The 15,315-nt window shown below is 43.7% G+C and overlaps 1 protein-coding gene across 1 annotated transcript in view; it reads left to right on the plus strand.

Moving 5' to 3' along the window:
- GGH (gamma-glutamyl hydrolase) overlaps window positions 1-14,987 on the plus strand; it is an 879,365-nt gene extending 864,378 nt beyond the window's left edge. Inside the window, exon 9 of the mRNA XM_044067735.1 lies at window positions 14,729-14,987. Within this exon, the coding sequence (XP_043923670.1) occupies window positions 14,729-14,850 (122 nt within the window). The 3' untranslated portion in view covers window positions 14,851-14,987. The remainder of the gene's footprint in view (window positions 1-14,728) is intronic.
- The last annotated feature ends 328 nt before the right edge of the window (window positions 14,988-15,315 follow it).

Raw genomic sequence — 15,315 nt, forward strand, 5'->3', positions numbered from 1 at the left:
AATGGATTAGTATCACCACACAAATAAAACTATCCAACAAGCTCAGTAGTTTTAAACCAGTGCTTAAACAACATCTTAAACAATCCTGGTCCTGCACATGGTCGTCACCAGGTTAAGACTTTGTGCCCACCGTAGGACACTTTCCAGATACTCTCCTTAAACAGAATACTCTCAACCTCTCACTGAAATGGCAAAACAGTTTTTATATGCAACTGCTGCCTGTACAATCCACTAAGTTGCCACCAGAGCTTTCTCTTTAGTAATTTCTACCTCTGCAAAATCTTATGTTGTATATGTGTAACTACTGTATAAGTATAAATATAAATCGGAATATAGCTACTCTTTCTTAAATGAAACATAGTAAAATACAATGAAAGCAAATGGAGCATCTGATGTTTTCAGTTTTCATTCACCAACATATGGGTCTGGATCCGATCCTCGGTTTCCACTTAGCCACTGTTCTACAGCTCATGGAAACCACAAACTCTTGAGCTCCTCCCTTACCCATAATGGTGTAGTCCCCGTCCTTCCCCAGATCTCGTTTGCCTTCATTGGGAACAGATGTGGTTGCTACAGCTCTCGAGCGAATCTGGTTTCTTTTTAATTATAAGTGCTTCTTTCTTTTGTTGTTTATCTTCCTGATATTTCTAGTTATTATCCTCCCTTTACCCGCTGTCTTTACTTTCCATTGGTAACTCCTTTTTTACCATAGTTGTTAATTCCTTCAGTCTTTGCCATTTGTTAGCCGACTTTCTCTTTACCATTGTTGGTTTAATTTTCCTTGCTGCTTGATGGTATTTCTCCAATTTACCATTGTTGGTAATCTTTTATCTTTCTGCGTGTCTATTGTTAGAAAAAAAACTTCTCCTTGCTTTTTTTTCTTTTGACACAAGTCATCAGATGCTACCACTTCAGACACCAGGTCCATCTCTTCAGATCCTGCTCCCTCTGAGCCGAAACCAATACCCAGGACCAGGTATGCATCATCTCTGGATCCAGTCCCATTTCGGCTCCCACTGCCCTTGCTAGAAATACGTCATTCTCCCTCCATCACCTCTTCCCGTTTGTCCAGAAGTCACACAGAAGCGGACGTGGTTAGAATGATGAAGTTTCTTTCTACACAAATTCAGATGGGAGTTCTCCCAGCCTCTTCCCCAACAGGTCTGGAGGCCTTAACTTATAGAACTCCACCTATTCTGGCTCCTTCTCTGATCCACTTTGGTTTTGGAGCCCTCAGATCCAAGTATCCGGGTGCCAGCTTCAGATCCAAGGATACCTTTATCTTTGGATCCGAAGCCTTCTCTGAGCATACCAGCCCTAAGCATGTCAGAGTTGGAGGACTCTCTGACCCAGAGCATCGTTGTCAGATCTGAGGGGTTGGGATCGACTTTGAAATTGTTGGCGCCATCTCTGCCCCTTGGAGCTTCGGCATTTTATAGCTCTGTCCTGACTTCTGCCTTGGGTTGGTGTCTTTGGGTCGGAGGAAACCACAGGTCTAGAAGCATGTCTTCTTGACTCTGACAATTTCTTTCTCCCTGGGGCATTCTGCCTCCGAGGTGATGGAGAGAGTATTCTCTTCTAGAGATCAGATAGCTCCTCCTTCCTCAGATCTTCCTTCTGGTTCTCAGCTATCTGTGTCATGAGCCTCAGCATTCTCCTCCACAGGGGCAGCCAGCCCAAAGTCTCCAGGTAACCCCACAGGGCATTATCTCTTCCGATACTTCTCCGGAGCATTTCCCCGAAGATATTCCTAGGAAGAAGTGCAAGAGGAGGCATTTGGCCTCCCCTCAAGAGTCAGTCATGGAAGATACAGATTTTGATGAAGGGGAAGTGTCCCCAAGATCACCACCTGACGACATTTCATTTGGAGACATTTCTGAAATCCTGAAACAATGGGGTGGTTGGTCTACTGACAGGCCTTTTCAAGGTATTCCTGGTGGCTTTTGGTGCTGGCCATTTACTTCCTGGGTCACTCCACCAACCAGTGAGCTTATTGACTTGATCTCTCAGTGGACGTGGAAGCAACCAAATTCTGTAGAGCCAATCCCCAAGAGACCATATAAGATCCTGGCATCACCAAAAGGAAGGGAGTTTTGGAACAAGAGAGTACAGTAGATGCTATGGTTATAGTGGCAACCACCAAAAAAAACTCATGGAACAGATTTCTTCTGTCTACTCCCCTAGCAGGGAGTCTAGGGCACTGCACAGATTTGGGAAACAAGTATATGCATCAGCAACCTTTGTACTTGGGTCCCTGAACGACTTGGCGCACTTTACCAGATTACAGGGGGGGTTGATCAAGGAACTCTCAAAAACCCTCTCAGGGACTAGTACTGCTGAGGTGGAGTGTTCTGTTGCTTCACAGTTAGCCACCCTTTGGTCCATTTTGAATTAATCTATGAGGCTCCTTTCACATATAGCTGAAGGAGCCTATGCAGATGAAGGAGACTCGAGCAGTGGGTTTAGGCATTTCCATCAGGAGACATGCCTGGATGTGCCTGTGTGATTTTTTGCAGAGCCCTTCAAGTTATCCTTTGTCAATGCCCCTTTTAATGGAAGTTCGTTGTTTGGCCCCAAGGTTAAGGATGCACTCTCCAGGTGTGAGAAAGATGAAAAGATCTGCTGTTGGTGTATGTTTTTCAACTCCTCAAAGAACCTTTTCCAGGAATCAGTGAAGTGGTCAAAAGATTTGGTTCAAGAAATCCCAGGGTCCTTTCAATAATCCATGTGGAGAAAGTTCCCCCAGAGGCAGAGGGGGAACTCCAACGGATGACAATGCCCATGCAGCAGAGGAGGCCTGCAGAACCAGGGGTCCAGGTATTCTTTCTTTGACTGGCCCTGTCAGCGTTCCTGAAGGGAGACCCGATTGCCCACCTCAGGAGAGAGTCGAGGGTTGTTTATCCCTGCATGAGTGAGCCTGGCTAGACTTAACAAAAGATACTTTAGTGCCGAGGATCATTCCCAGAGGCTATAGAATTCCCTTTTCCATACCACCACTGTTACAGAATACAATTCACAGTGTCCCACCCAGTCTGAGGAAAGCAGCAGCTTTAGAAATCCAAAAGCTGTTGGACAAAAAAGTCCTCCAAGAGGTCCCTCCAGACCAGAAAGAGTCCAGAACTTACTCAAGATTCTTTTAGTGACAAAAAAGATAGGGGACTGGAGACCAGTTTTGGATCTCAACAAGTTGTTTGTGTACCAAGTTCCAGATGGCCACGGTTCAGTCCAGTTTGTCTTTCCTTCACAAGGACAACTGGATGTGCCCTGTAGAACTCCAGGATCTGTACTATCGCATAAAAATGAACAGACAGTCCAGGAGATACCTGCACCTCAGACTAGGAGATGGTCACTACCAGTTCAGAGCAATGCCCTTTGGTCTCACCACAGCCCATAGGGTGTTTACTAAATGCATGGCAGTGGTAGCACCTCAATCCAGACCTAGACAACTTGCTTCTTACCGCCTCGACTAAGCATCTGCTGATAACAGCTTGAGACTATGTACTCCAGATTTGTTTCAATCTGGGCATCACAATCAGCCACACGAAATCTCAGCTTCAACCTTCTCAGTCTCTAGAATTCATAGGAGCCATTTCAACACAACATCAATGATAGTATCTCTGCCCTTGCTGAGGGTTCAAATAATTCATTTTCAAGTCAGCAGAATAATTCAGAGTTCATTGCTACCAGCCTACAAGGTATTACAGACCCTGAGGTCCATGTCAGCAGCGAAAGTTATGCTTCCACTAGCAAGGTGCCATATGAGAATTCTACAGAGGACATTGGGAACCCAGTGGTCCATCTTATATCAACCCTTGCCCACTGAGATCAACATATCTCAAGCTTACGAGAGATTAATTGATGGTGGATTTACTCAGATCAACTTTTGCACGGTCGTCCATTCGTACTCCCTCAACCCAAGGCCATAGTGACCACGGATGTTTTCTTGATGGGATGGGGGGGTATTTCTTGGGGAAGACTATTCAAGGCACATGGTCCCATGAAGTGGCCAACTTGCATGTCATTGTGCTGGAAATGAGTGCAGTACTCCTACTGCAAGCATTCCAAGACTGTCTTCCTTCCGGGACTATTGCGATTCAAATGGACAATATGTCTGTAGTATGGTACATCAACAAACAAGGAAGAACCAAATTCTTACCTCTTGTATCGAGAAGCTTTGAGAGTGTGGCAATAGGCAATCTCTTCAAATTGATTTCTGATGGCAAGGCATATACTGGGGAAGTCCATCATGATAGCAGACAAGTTGAGCACGTCCATATTATTACCTCACGGGTGGTCTCTCAACACGGACGTGGTGAAACTGGGGTCTCTGACAACGGATCGAATAGCTTAAATATCGAACGGCTATAACACCGAAAATGCCATTCATAGAAATCCGTTTTGCGGGGACTGCGCCCCCCCCCCCCGCTAAATATATATACTAACTCAGATATCACACTGCAGTGAGGAAAGGGCAAATTTCCCGATTTTCATTGTACCGTGATCTCAGAAAACAGATTTCTATGAACGGTATTTTCAGTGTTACAGTCGTTCGATATTTTAGTTATTCGATCTGTTGTCATAGACCCATGGAATTGATATTCTAATAATGGGACCATACATGCTGTGACCTATTTGCATCTACCCTGAACAACAAATGCAACAAGTTCATTGCCCTAATCCCTCTGCCGGGGGAGTTACCGAGAGGCACTCTCCTTCACGATTAGCCCCTAGGTCTCCTCTGTGCTTATCCTCCAACCCCCTTAATCCATAAATTCCTACAGAAAGCATCTCAATTGAAGAGCAAAGTCATCCTCATTGCCCCTTATTGGACTCTAGGTTTAGTTTCCCTTCCTTTGGCCTCATCTATTTTACCCATTTTGGATTCTGGATCCAATTCCAGACCTTCTGTCTCAATTGACAGATATGACTCATCTGGATATCTTGGGCTTCAAGTTATCCGCTTGGTAGCTCCAGTTCCTGTGATAGCCAGACAGCCAAAGCTCTCAACTCCAGTGTGCCACATTCTTTAACTTCTCACAAGGCTTCTACTAGAAAAAATCTGCAAGAACAAATGGAAAAGATTTGCCCTTTGGGCACAACAAGGCACAGACCCTTTGTCAGCACCAATATGTAAGATCCTTGAATTCCTGATTTCTGTTTTCAGTGAGGGGGTTGTCCTTCTACAGTAAAGTTTCAACTGGCTAATATTTCCAATTTCCATATTGGAGTTGATGATTCTTCCTTGGCATCTTCACATCTTTATTGAGCCTTTATAAAAGGAGCCTTTTTACTGAAGCCTCCCTTCAAGGACCCTACACCACCTTGGGCTCTTAACATAATGTTACAGGCTCTAACTCTGAGAACTTTTGAACCTGCAGTGAGATATCTGATTTGGAAAATGATTTTTCTCATAGCTGTAACATCGGCTAAAAGAGTATCAGAACTGCAAGCCTTATATTCAAAGCATCCTTATTTAATCTTTCACGAGGATAGAGTGTCTTTAATAACCAACCCTACCTTCCTTCCTAAGGTGGTATCAGGATCTAACATTAATCAAGCCATTAATCTCCCAGTATTCTTTCCAAATTTCTCTAACAAAGGTGAATGCGTGTTATATTTATTGGATGTTTATAGAAAATTATGTTTCTGTCTGCACAGATCTGAGAAATTTAGGAAATCTGACCATTTGTTTGCATCCTTTTCAGAAACCGAATTGAGTCAACCAGTTTTGAAAGTAACTTTATCAAGATGGGTGACTTATTGTATTTCCTTTGTCTGTAACATGCTGGGCTTGGTCCTTCCTAAACCCTTAAACACCCATTCAACTAGGTCCATGGCGACTTCATCAGCCTTCCTATCCTGAACTTCCATGGACGATATTTGTGCAGCTGCAACTTGGGCTAACCCTTATACTTTTTTTACTCATTACAAGTTGGATCTGGTCTTGAGGGGAAAAGCAGCATTCAGCTCTACAGTACTTGGGAATATCCTTCCTTAGAGTCCACACAGTATTCAGGTAGCTGGGGACTCTGTCCCATATGTTGAGGAATGAATGAAAATTGACAACCTCAGATAAAGAAGTTATGTACTCAACATAATGTTCCATCTGTGTTGTCCATTTCATTCTTCCTCAGCTCCCCTTCCTCCAACCCCTATCATGTTTCTTTGATGACTTCTGGTACAGTGGGATAGTGCCTCAGGAACCAAGTTCCTTTTTCTTTGATCTCCAGGAAATGATTTTCCATTGTATGTAAAATATAGCAATGTTTTACTTTAGGGACTTGCAAACAAGATCTGGAAAAGGAGGGGGAGCTCAAGAGTTTGTGGTTTTCATGAGCTGTAGAACAGAAGCCGAGGATCGGATCTAGACCTATATGTTGAGGAAAAATGAAAATGGGCAACACAGATGGGACATTATGGTGAGTACATAACTTTCTCTCCCTGGGCCTCTGGTGAAAAATGGTTATTACCCAGTCGGATGTTCCTGATAAACAAAGGCAAATAAAATAATGTATATCTGGTGTTTTGCAAAGATTGATGTCCCTTAGGACTAACCCACATTTCCAGTAAAAGTTGTTCTGAATTGTCCCTGATTCAGTCCATTTGTACTTTCTCCCTGTTTTCTTCAGCAAGGTGGAAATTAGAGGAAAAGAACCCCTCGCACCATGGTATGCACCATCAGTGCAAGCTCTGTCTGAACTAGGAGCATGAACATATTTTACTCAGGAGATACAAGGTCTGGCATTTGCCAAGCATTCAAATGCCTTTTCTCAACAGAAGTAGCTGTTTCTATTGATTGCTTCAAAAATGTCTCCCAGGCAGATATCTGTTCCATGGCTTCTTAATTCTCATTTCAGTCTTCTATCAAGAATTAGTGTCTTGACTTCAGCACTGGGAGTTGGGCATCCGTTGGCATTCCTGCAGTTCAGGACTAAGTCTTTGGATTTTCTTCCCTGTTTATTGATTTTTTCATCCTGGTAAAATTACTGATCTGATGTTGTTAATCTTGATTCATTCATTACTGATGTGGTGTTGGTTCCGTCCTCGGAACTGAGTCGGCCTTTATAACAATGTCGTGCTAGCCAAAAAAACTTTCGAGCTAGGATTACCCATAGTGCACCTGTCCCCTCAGATCTCATTTGCCACATAGATATCAAGACATGTTAAGCCAGCTCTCAGCTAAGTCGTTAAGAATTCCTTACTACTTGAGTTTTTTCTAGTTAAACTATAACAATTTACATTTTTTATCATTGGTCACTAGCGTTTTATACCTGTTTGAGTGCCCCTTTCCCTTTTCTTACCAATTTTGGTACTCTTCATACCATCGCTGGTACAGACCTTTCTTTTCCTCCATCTTTCTTACCCTCTGAGGTAATTCTCAATACCATTGCTTGTATTCCCTTTCCTCTATCTTTCTTTACCCATTGTGTATATCTATCTGTGTTAAAAAAAAAAAAAATTCATAGATATTTTCTATTTCCATTTTCTCGATTGTTTGAGTGTGTGTTTATAATTGTTTTGAGTTGTACTGCTGTTTGAGAAGCTTGTTCCACTATGTCTGATAAAAAGGGAACAATGGGCTTCAAACAATGCGAGCAATGTAGTAGAAAAATGCCAAACTCAGACACCCATCTGTCTTATGTTTACTGCCTGAGTGTTCCGCATTTGTCTGTTCAACCATGCGGGATATGTAAAGGCTTTAGTGCCTGCACTTTAAATGAGAGGATAAATAAATTTATCCTTATGGGTCTTTGAAAAACTCCCTTTTCGGAGGCTATTTCTGAGTCGGGGGGCTCACCCCCTCCTAAAAAGGAACATAAACGAAGGAGCCATTCCGTTCCTTCTTCCCCTCATGGTACTGACTCAAAATCTATGGAACTGAAGGCAAAAGTCCCAAAATTGGCTCCAACAACTTCTGCACCAGGACCTCAACCCCCTTCCACGATGCCGTGCTTGGTTCCAGGACTTCAGCTACCCAGTACGGTACTGTCCTCTGCAACATTGCCTCAAGCACCAACCACGGTACTAGTCGTGACCACTGAACCATCCATGTCTTTATTTTCTGCTACAGTTCCAATCTCCCTTTCAGCACCAAAAATAGTACTCCCAAGTTTGGTCACTTCCCCCTCCCTATACATCTTATTGGTCTTGTGACCACACTGCTGAAAGGTGAAACAGTCCCTCAGGCCCGATATTCCCCCACTGCAGATCCTTTTTTGGGCGACAATGCAGCCTCTTCTTGGAGTGACCTGATTCGCCGTCAGGGATATCAACACCCTTCTCCAGGAGCCTTTTGGAAGTCAGTGTGGTGAGACTTGTGGATCTTCTGGCAGCCAGAGGAATCACAGCTCCTTCCAAACCCTCCCTCCCACCCAGAGCCAAGGGGTTTTCTCCACAGACTCCAACATATACTCCTCCTTCAACCTCCTTGGAGATATCAAAGGCCCTGATACCGATGCCTATCGCAGTTCCAGCTTCTTCGGTTCCACTGGTAGACCTCACCGCAGCTCTGGAGCCAGCCTTTTGGCCATCAACTGACTCAGAGCAGTCATTCTTATAGGTTCATAGGTTCATACTAGGCTATCTGCCCTAGGGCATTTATAAGCCTAGCCAGAGTTGTGTGGCTTTCACCACCCCTTAGGTTGAAGAATACTATACCCATTAGTTTGCCGTGCCTCTGTCCAGCAGTGATACTGAGATGATCCCCGGGGTAAACCTACGATCTCCCATCCACTGGTCAAGATTCCTCTTGAACAGAGCCAGCGAGGTGCCCTGTCTCACATGGACCGGGATTCTGTTCCATAGCATAGGGAGTCTCTGGGTGATGAATCTGTCCCTCCAGCACGTCCTATTTATATCCGTGTTGAGGTTTAAGTCTCTTGCTCTTGTGGCTCTGGTGGATTTGGATTTTTTGAGGTGGAGCATGTCCATTAATTCCGGGTTGGACATGGCCTTGTATGTCAGGCACAGGTCACCTCTGAGCAGATGGTATTCTTGGGATCGTGACTGGACTTTCGCCACCATGACCCCTAGTACGGTGCCTATTTTTTCTATGGTGCTGTCCACTGTGGCTCCGGTTGTCTTGGCGGCACCAAGTCTTCTTGTGGCTCCTTCCCTGGGAGTGGGCTCATCGGAGCAGGGTATGACTCTGATTCTGAGGTTCTCCTTCTCAGTTCCAGGCTTCCAAACATCTTTGCATGGGTCAGCTTTCCGGGTGATGGAGAGGGCCCTTGCCTCCACAGGCACACAGTTGGTTCCCTCTATGTCGGAGTACCATATATATCCCCCCTCTGGACCACAGCTGACACAGTCCACCACATTTGGGATGTCAAGCACAAGAACCTCAAGATACCCTACTGCAGGACACCCCCTCTTTTGGAGTCCTCTTCATATGTCCCCGTTGAGGAGTACGTAAGAGATCGTGCAAGAGAAAGCACATGAACTCCCTTTAGGAATCCCTTACTGAAGATACAGACTACAATGAAGCGGAGTCCCCACAATCACCCCGAGGATGTCTCCTTTGGTGGCATGCTGGAAATCTTAAAAAAGCAGGGAGGCTGGAAGCCCACCAACCACTCCTCTGACAATTCTGTAGTCTTGCAGGCTTTTTGTGCTCGACCCTCTACTTCTTGGGTGACCCCGCCTGCAGACGAACTAGTTCAGCTCATCGTGCAGCATGCCTGGAAGAGTCCTGACACCGTTGAACCAATCCCCCGTAGACCAGACAAAATTCTTTCTCTGCCAAAAGATAGTCCACATTGGTCCAGAGGCCTACCAGTAGATGCTATGGTAGTGGCGGCGGCCACTAAGAAAGTGTTCGCCGAGGAGAGCCATGCTGTCCATCCCCCAAGCAGGGAGTCTAGGGTGATTGACAGGTTAGGGGGAAGCAAGTGTTTTCTTCATTGACCTTTGCTATCCGGTCCTTCAAATTACTTGCCACACTTTACCAGGCTCCAGAGAGACCTAATCTCAGAACTCTTGGGAACTTTAGGAGCAGTTTCTGATGAGGTACGTGACAAGTTGCCTCACAACCCTGGAATCTGCATCTAACTCGGTTGATCTCTTCACACTACCGAAGGGGAGGCTAGAGCAGCGGTTGCGGGCGTTGTCATGAGACATCACACCTGGATGTGCCTTTGTGATTTTGCAGACCCTTTTAAGTCTTCCTTTTTCAAACCTCCAGTGGAAGCTTCTTCTCTCTTTGGCCCGAAAGTGAAGACACATTAGCCGGGTGTGAAAAGGATGGCAAGAACCTGTCTACCCTAGGCATACGGTTTTCCACCACCGCCAACGATCTTACTCTAGGAATCAGAGAAGTGGAAAGATGTAGCACAAGAAGTCCCAGGGTCCTTTCCTTGACACACGTGGCAAATTTACCCCCCCCCCCAGGGCAAAGGGAGAAACTCATCTGTAAGGCCCCCCTGCAGAGGCAGAGGGGGTCCGCATAATCAGGTATCCAGAGATTCTTCCTCTGTACAGCCCTATCAGCGCTCCTAATCTGGAAGCAGTCACGGGATGTTTTTCTCTGCACCACTTTGCCTGATGAATGATAACCACAGATTCTTGGGTGCAGACTATAATTGTCAGAGGTTATCCCATACCCTTCAAAACGTACCCAAGGTCGCTAAAGCACATTCCTGACATTCCACCCAGTCAAAGGGAAACATCAGCTCAAGAAATACAAAAGCTGCTCCTAAAAAGAGTCATCCATGTAGTCCCACCAGACCAAATAGGATCCGAATTTTACTCAAGGTTCTTTACTGCCAAAAAAGACAGGGTACTGGAGGCCAATCATGGACCTCAGCATCCTAAACAAATTTGTCAAGCAAACAAAATTCCGGATGATCATGGTTCAGTCTATCCTACCCTTCCTGGAGAAAGACAAGTGTATGTGCTCAATAGATCTTCAGGATGCATATTACCACATAAAAATGGACAAATGCTCCAGAAGATTCCTCCACTTCTGGCTGGGAGACAATCACTACCAATTCCAAGCGCTGCCCTCTGGTCTCTCTACAGCCCCCAGAGTGTTCACCAAATGCATGGCAGTGGTAACAGCTCACTTGAGACTGCAAGGATTCCATGAGTTTCTGTATCTAGACAATTGGCTCCTTACTGCCCCCACCAAGCATCTACTGGTTGCAGCCTTATATTACACCCTAAAGCTAGCAAAATCCTTAGGGATCTCAATAAATGAGAAATGCAAGTTAATTCCTTCTCAGACTCTGGAATTCGTAGGGGAAACTTTCGATACTCAATCTTGCCTAGTCTCCCTCACCCTTCACAGATTGGAAAGACTGATGTCTCAACTCTAGGTGATACTCTCTCAAAACATAGTTTCAGCTCGGCCAGTCCTCCAACTACTTGGATCAATGGCAGCATCGATGACAGTAGTTCCACTAGTGAGACTACACATAAGATTACTGAAGTGGCTTCTACTAACACAGTGGTCTCCTCTGACTCATCCGTTGTCCTTCCAGATCTGCATAACAAATCGATGCAAACAAGATTTACTTTGGTGGATGAAGGCAGAAAAAGTCCTATGAAGTCTCCCTTTCTCCCCCTCTCAGCCCAAGTCCATGGTGACCACAGACGCTTCCCTGATGGGGGGGGGCACTTCCAGGGGAAAAACAGTCCAAGGCACTTGGTCACTAGTGGAAGCCCATCTGCATATCAGTGTTCTAGAACTGAGGGCAGTGCTTCTAGCATTGCAAGCATTCCATTCTGTCCTCCCATCAGGGACAATTGCTATCCAGTCCGACAACATGGAGGTGGTATGGTATGTCAGCAAACGAGGAGGAACCAAGTCCTACCCATTGTGTCGAGCAACCATGAGAATTTGGCAATGGGCGATAGCTTCCAACAGCTTTCTGACAGCAATGCACATTCCTGGGGATTCCACCGTGATTGCAGACAAACTGAGCAGATGATTTCTTTTGCCTCACGAGTGGTCCCTCAATCCAACCATAATGGCGAAGATCTTCAGCCGTTGGGGCCAGCCTTGCTGTGACCTATTCACCTCACCAGCAGGCCACAAATGCAGCAGCTACTTTGCCCTAATTCCCCCGCAGGGGGAGTCCCTGAGGGACGCTCTAATACACGATTGGCCCACGAGACTTCTTTATGTTTTCTCTTCCCTTCTCCTGATCCCACATTTTCTAAAGAAGGCCCTTCGGTTGAGAATCAGAGTAATCCTCATTGTACCCTATTGGCCCCGACAAGTTTTGTTTCCCATTCTTTGGCCTCACCTAGTACACCAACCATGGATTCTGGATCCAACTCCAGGATTACTGTCTGACCTGTAGGGGTTGATGCATCCAAACATATCAAGTCTCAAGCTGACAGCTTGGTTTCTCCACTTGCAATAATCGCCAGGAAGAAAGATCTATCCTCCCCTGTATGTAACATTCTTCTGTCTTCACACAAACCATCCACCAGGAAACTTTATCTCAACAAGTGGAAGAGATTCACCACTTTGTATCGACAGAAAGGACTAGACCCCTGCTCAGCCCCAGTTAGTGCTTTACTGGACTATTTGTCAAATCTTTTCCATTCGGGAACAGCAGCCTCCACTATTCGAATACACCTGGCTGCTCTTTCAAATTTCCACAATGGCTTCCAACATTCGTCCTTGATTTCCCACCATCTCTGTAAAACTTTTTTGAAATATGTTTCACACATTAGATCACCCTTCAAAGAACCAATCAAACCTTGGAATTTGACATTAGTTCTGCAGTCATTGACTCGATCCCCTTTCGAACCCGCTGTCACTTGCGACATAAAATTTTTATCCTGGAAATCTCTATACTTGGTAGCTATTACCTCAGCAAGACGAATTTCTGAACTACAAGCCTTATGCATAAAATGTCCCTACATGGTCTTTCATAAGGACAGAGTATCACTCCGGACTAATCCCTTCCTTTTTGCCCAAAGTTATTTCAGAATTGACCATTAATCAAACAATCGACCTGCCAGTTTTCTTTCCCAATTTTTCTAATAAAGGAGAATACTGCCTACATTTATTGGATGTACATAGACAATTAAGATTATACTTAGAACTAAATCATTATGAAAATCTGACCAGTTATTTGTATCCTACGCAGGACTAAATTTAGGAAAATCTGTTCTTAAGGTGACTCTAAATGGTTGAGGAATTGTATATGCTTTACATATCAACAAAACAAAATTCCTCTACCAACTAAGGTCAAGGCACATTCAACCAGATCACTGGCGACATCTGTTGCATTTCATTCTAGGACCTCCATGGATGACATCTGTGCAGCAGCTGCATGGGCTACTCCTCATACCTTTATCACTCATTACAAATTGGACTTGTTCTCCAGGGGAAGAGCATCCTTTGGTTCAGCGGTGCTCAGGAAAATTTTTCCATAGGACCACCCAGGACATGAAGTAGCTAGGGACTCTGTCCAATCAGTAATGAGCGAATGAAGATTAACAACATCAGATAAGTTATGTTCTTACCATAACGTTCCGTCTGTGTTGTTGATCTTCATTCATTCATTACATCCCGCCCTCCTTCCCCCTTTATAAGACTCCTGGAGGTTCGGGTCTGGTCCATACCCATTTTTTATGGAATTTGCTCAGAAAAAGCCTCCGCTTTCTTTCTTACGGGCAAACTCGATCTGAAGTAACAGGGAGAGGGGCACTATGGGTAAGCTTAGCTCGAGAGTTTTTTTTTTTTTTTTTTTTTTTAACTGGCGCGAGCTTGTTATAAAGGCTGACCGCCACCTCATCAGTAATGAATTAATTAAGATCAACAACACAGATGGAACATTATGGTAAGACCCTAACTCCTTATTTTTTTTTTTTTATTCAGAACCAACAGTAGGACCCATCTTGGATGGTTGTTGCATATAACAGGCATGTTCTTACCTCTGTAGATGATTTATGATAACATATGTTGTTACTAATCACATATATATCATACTGCCTCTAAAGCTCCGGCCAGCAGCAACAGCTGTTTGATTTTCCTGTGAGTTGGCAAATATGTAATTGTAAATTACTTGAGAAATTGTGTATTTTTAGTTATTTATTGTTACTCTTGATTTGCAGGAATCTTGCTTGTTTACTCTGTAGGACTGAACTGCTGGTCTCAGGAACTAAACATGGTCTATATAGCAAATCTGGGGCAGTTGTGCCTCTTGAGTAAAAGGATCTTCAGAGTAAAAAAATTCTAAATAATGATTGAAAAATATTTCGAATGTTCAGAAAAAATAAATTAAAAAAAAAAGGAAAAGAAAATCTAAAGGGTGTAGGCAGGGGGGCAAGCCCCCCTGCACCCCCACACCCCCTGCTACTTAAATATACCAACTCTGAGACCGCACTACATTGAAGTAAATGTAAATCTCCCCTTACGGAGATTTCCATTTACCCATTCGACATTCTGCACTTTCACTATTCTCATGTCGACAATGTCGAATTCGACATTGTCAGCTTTCGAGAGTATAATAGGTAACCCTCTTATATATGGTGCATACTCAATACTTTTATTATGGCATTTGACTTTTTTAAATAAACAGTTTTTCTGATTTTCAGTTAAAGTTTATTAATGAAGAAATGCAAGGATTGTTGACTGTAAAATAAATATGTACATTGTACATTGCGGTACGTTTGATTCCATTAAGCTAACTATATTTAATGTAGCATTTTCTAGATTATTTTTTCATAAACTCAAGTATCTTAACTTTGTTTTCTACATTCTTTTTAGCTCGCAAAAATTTTCACTGTTTTTCCAGTAAAGTGGATGAAGCCAAAGCACTAATTTATAACTATAACCCAGTTTACACAGGCAGTATCTCTGGATTTGAACAAACATACATCTTTGGTTAGAATATCCATTACAGAACAACTTCAGAAGACTGCTGGATTGAAACAGTTGATTGAATATATTTCCATGATGAATGAAACAAAACAGTTTTGTCTTATTTTCATCAAAATAAAATTCTGAACAGTTTTGTTTTAAATCAGATGCATTAACTTTAAATGTGAAGTCGGAATGATTTTTGATCTTGATTGGAGGTTGTGCTTTGTATTCTGTAAGTGTGACCATGTGATTTTTTGCACTCAGAGTCATAGTTGCCAGCACTTTATGATAGTATTATAAATATTCAAGCTGTTTTGGTAATCATAGAATAGAACCAATCCAGAAAATATGAGTGATGGCATATGGCTGTACACCAGTATTGCTTAGGCTGTAAAACTAGTTTCTTGTGTGATTTGCCTAGTAAAACTTTGTGTAGCATTTGTTAACACGCAAGTGTAGGCCATGTCAGCAAACGCATTTGACTGGACTAA

Source organism: Protopterus annectens, chromosome 1.part0 (genome assembly GCF_019279795.1).
Source record: "Protopterus annectens isolate FY-2018-M chromosome 1.part0, PAN1.0, whole genome shotgun sequence".
Classification (NCBI taxonomy): Eukaryota; Metazoa; Chordata; order Ceratodontiformes; family Protopteridae; genus Protopterus; species Protopterus annectens.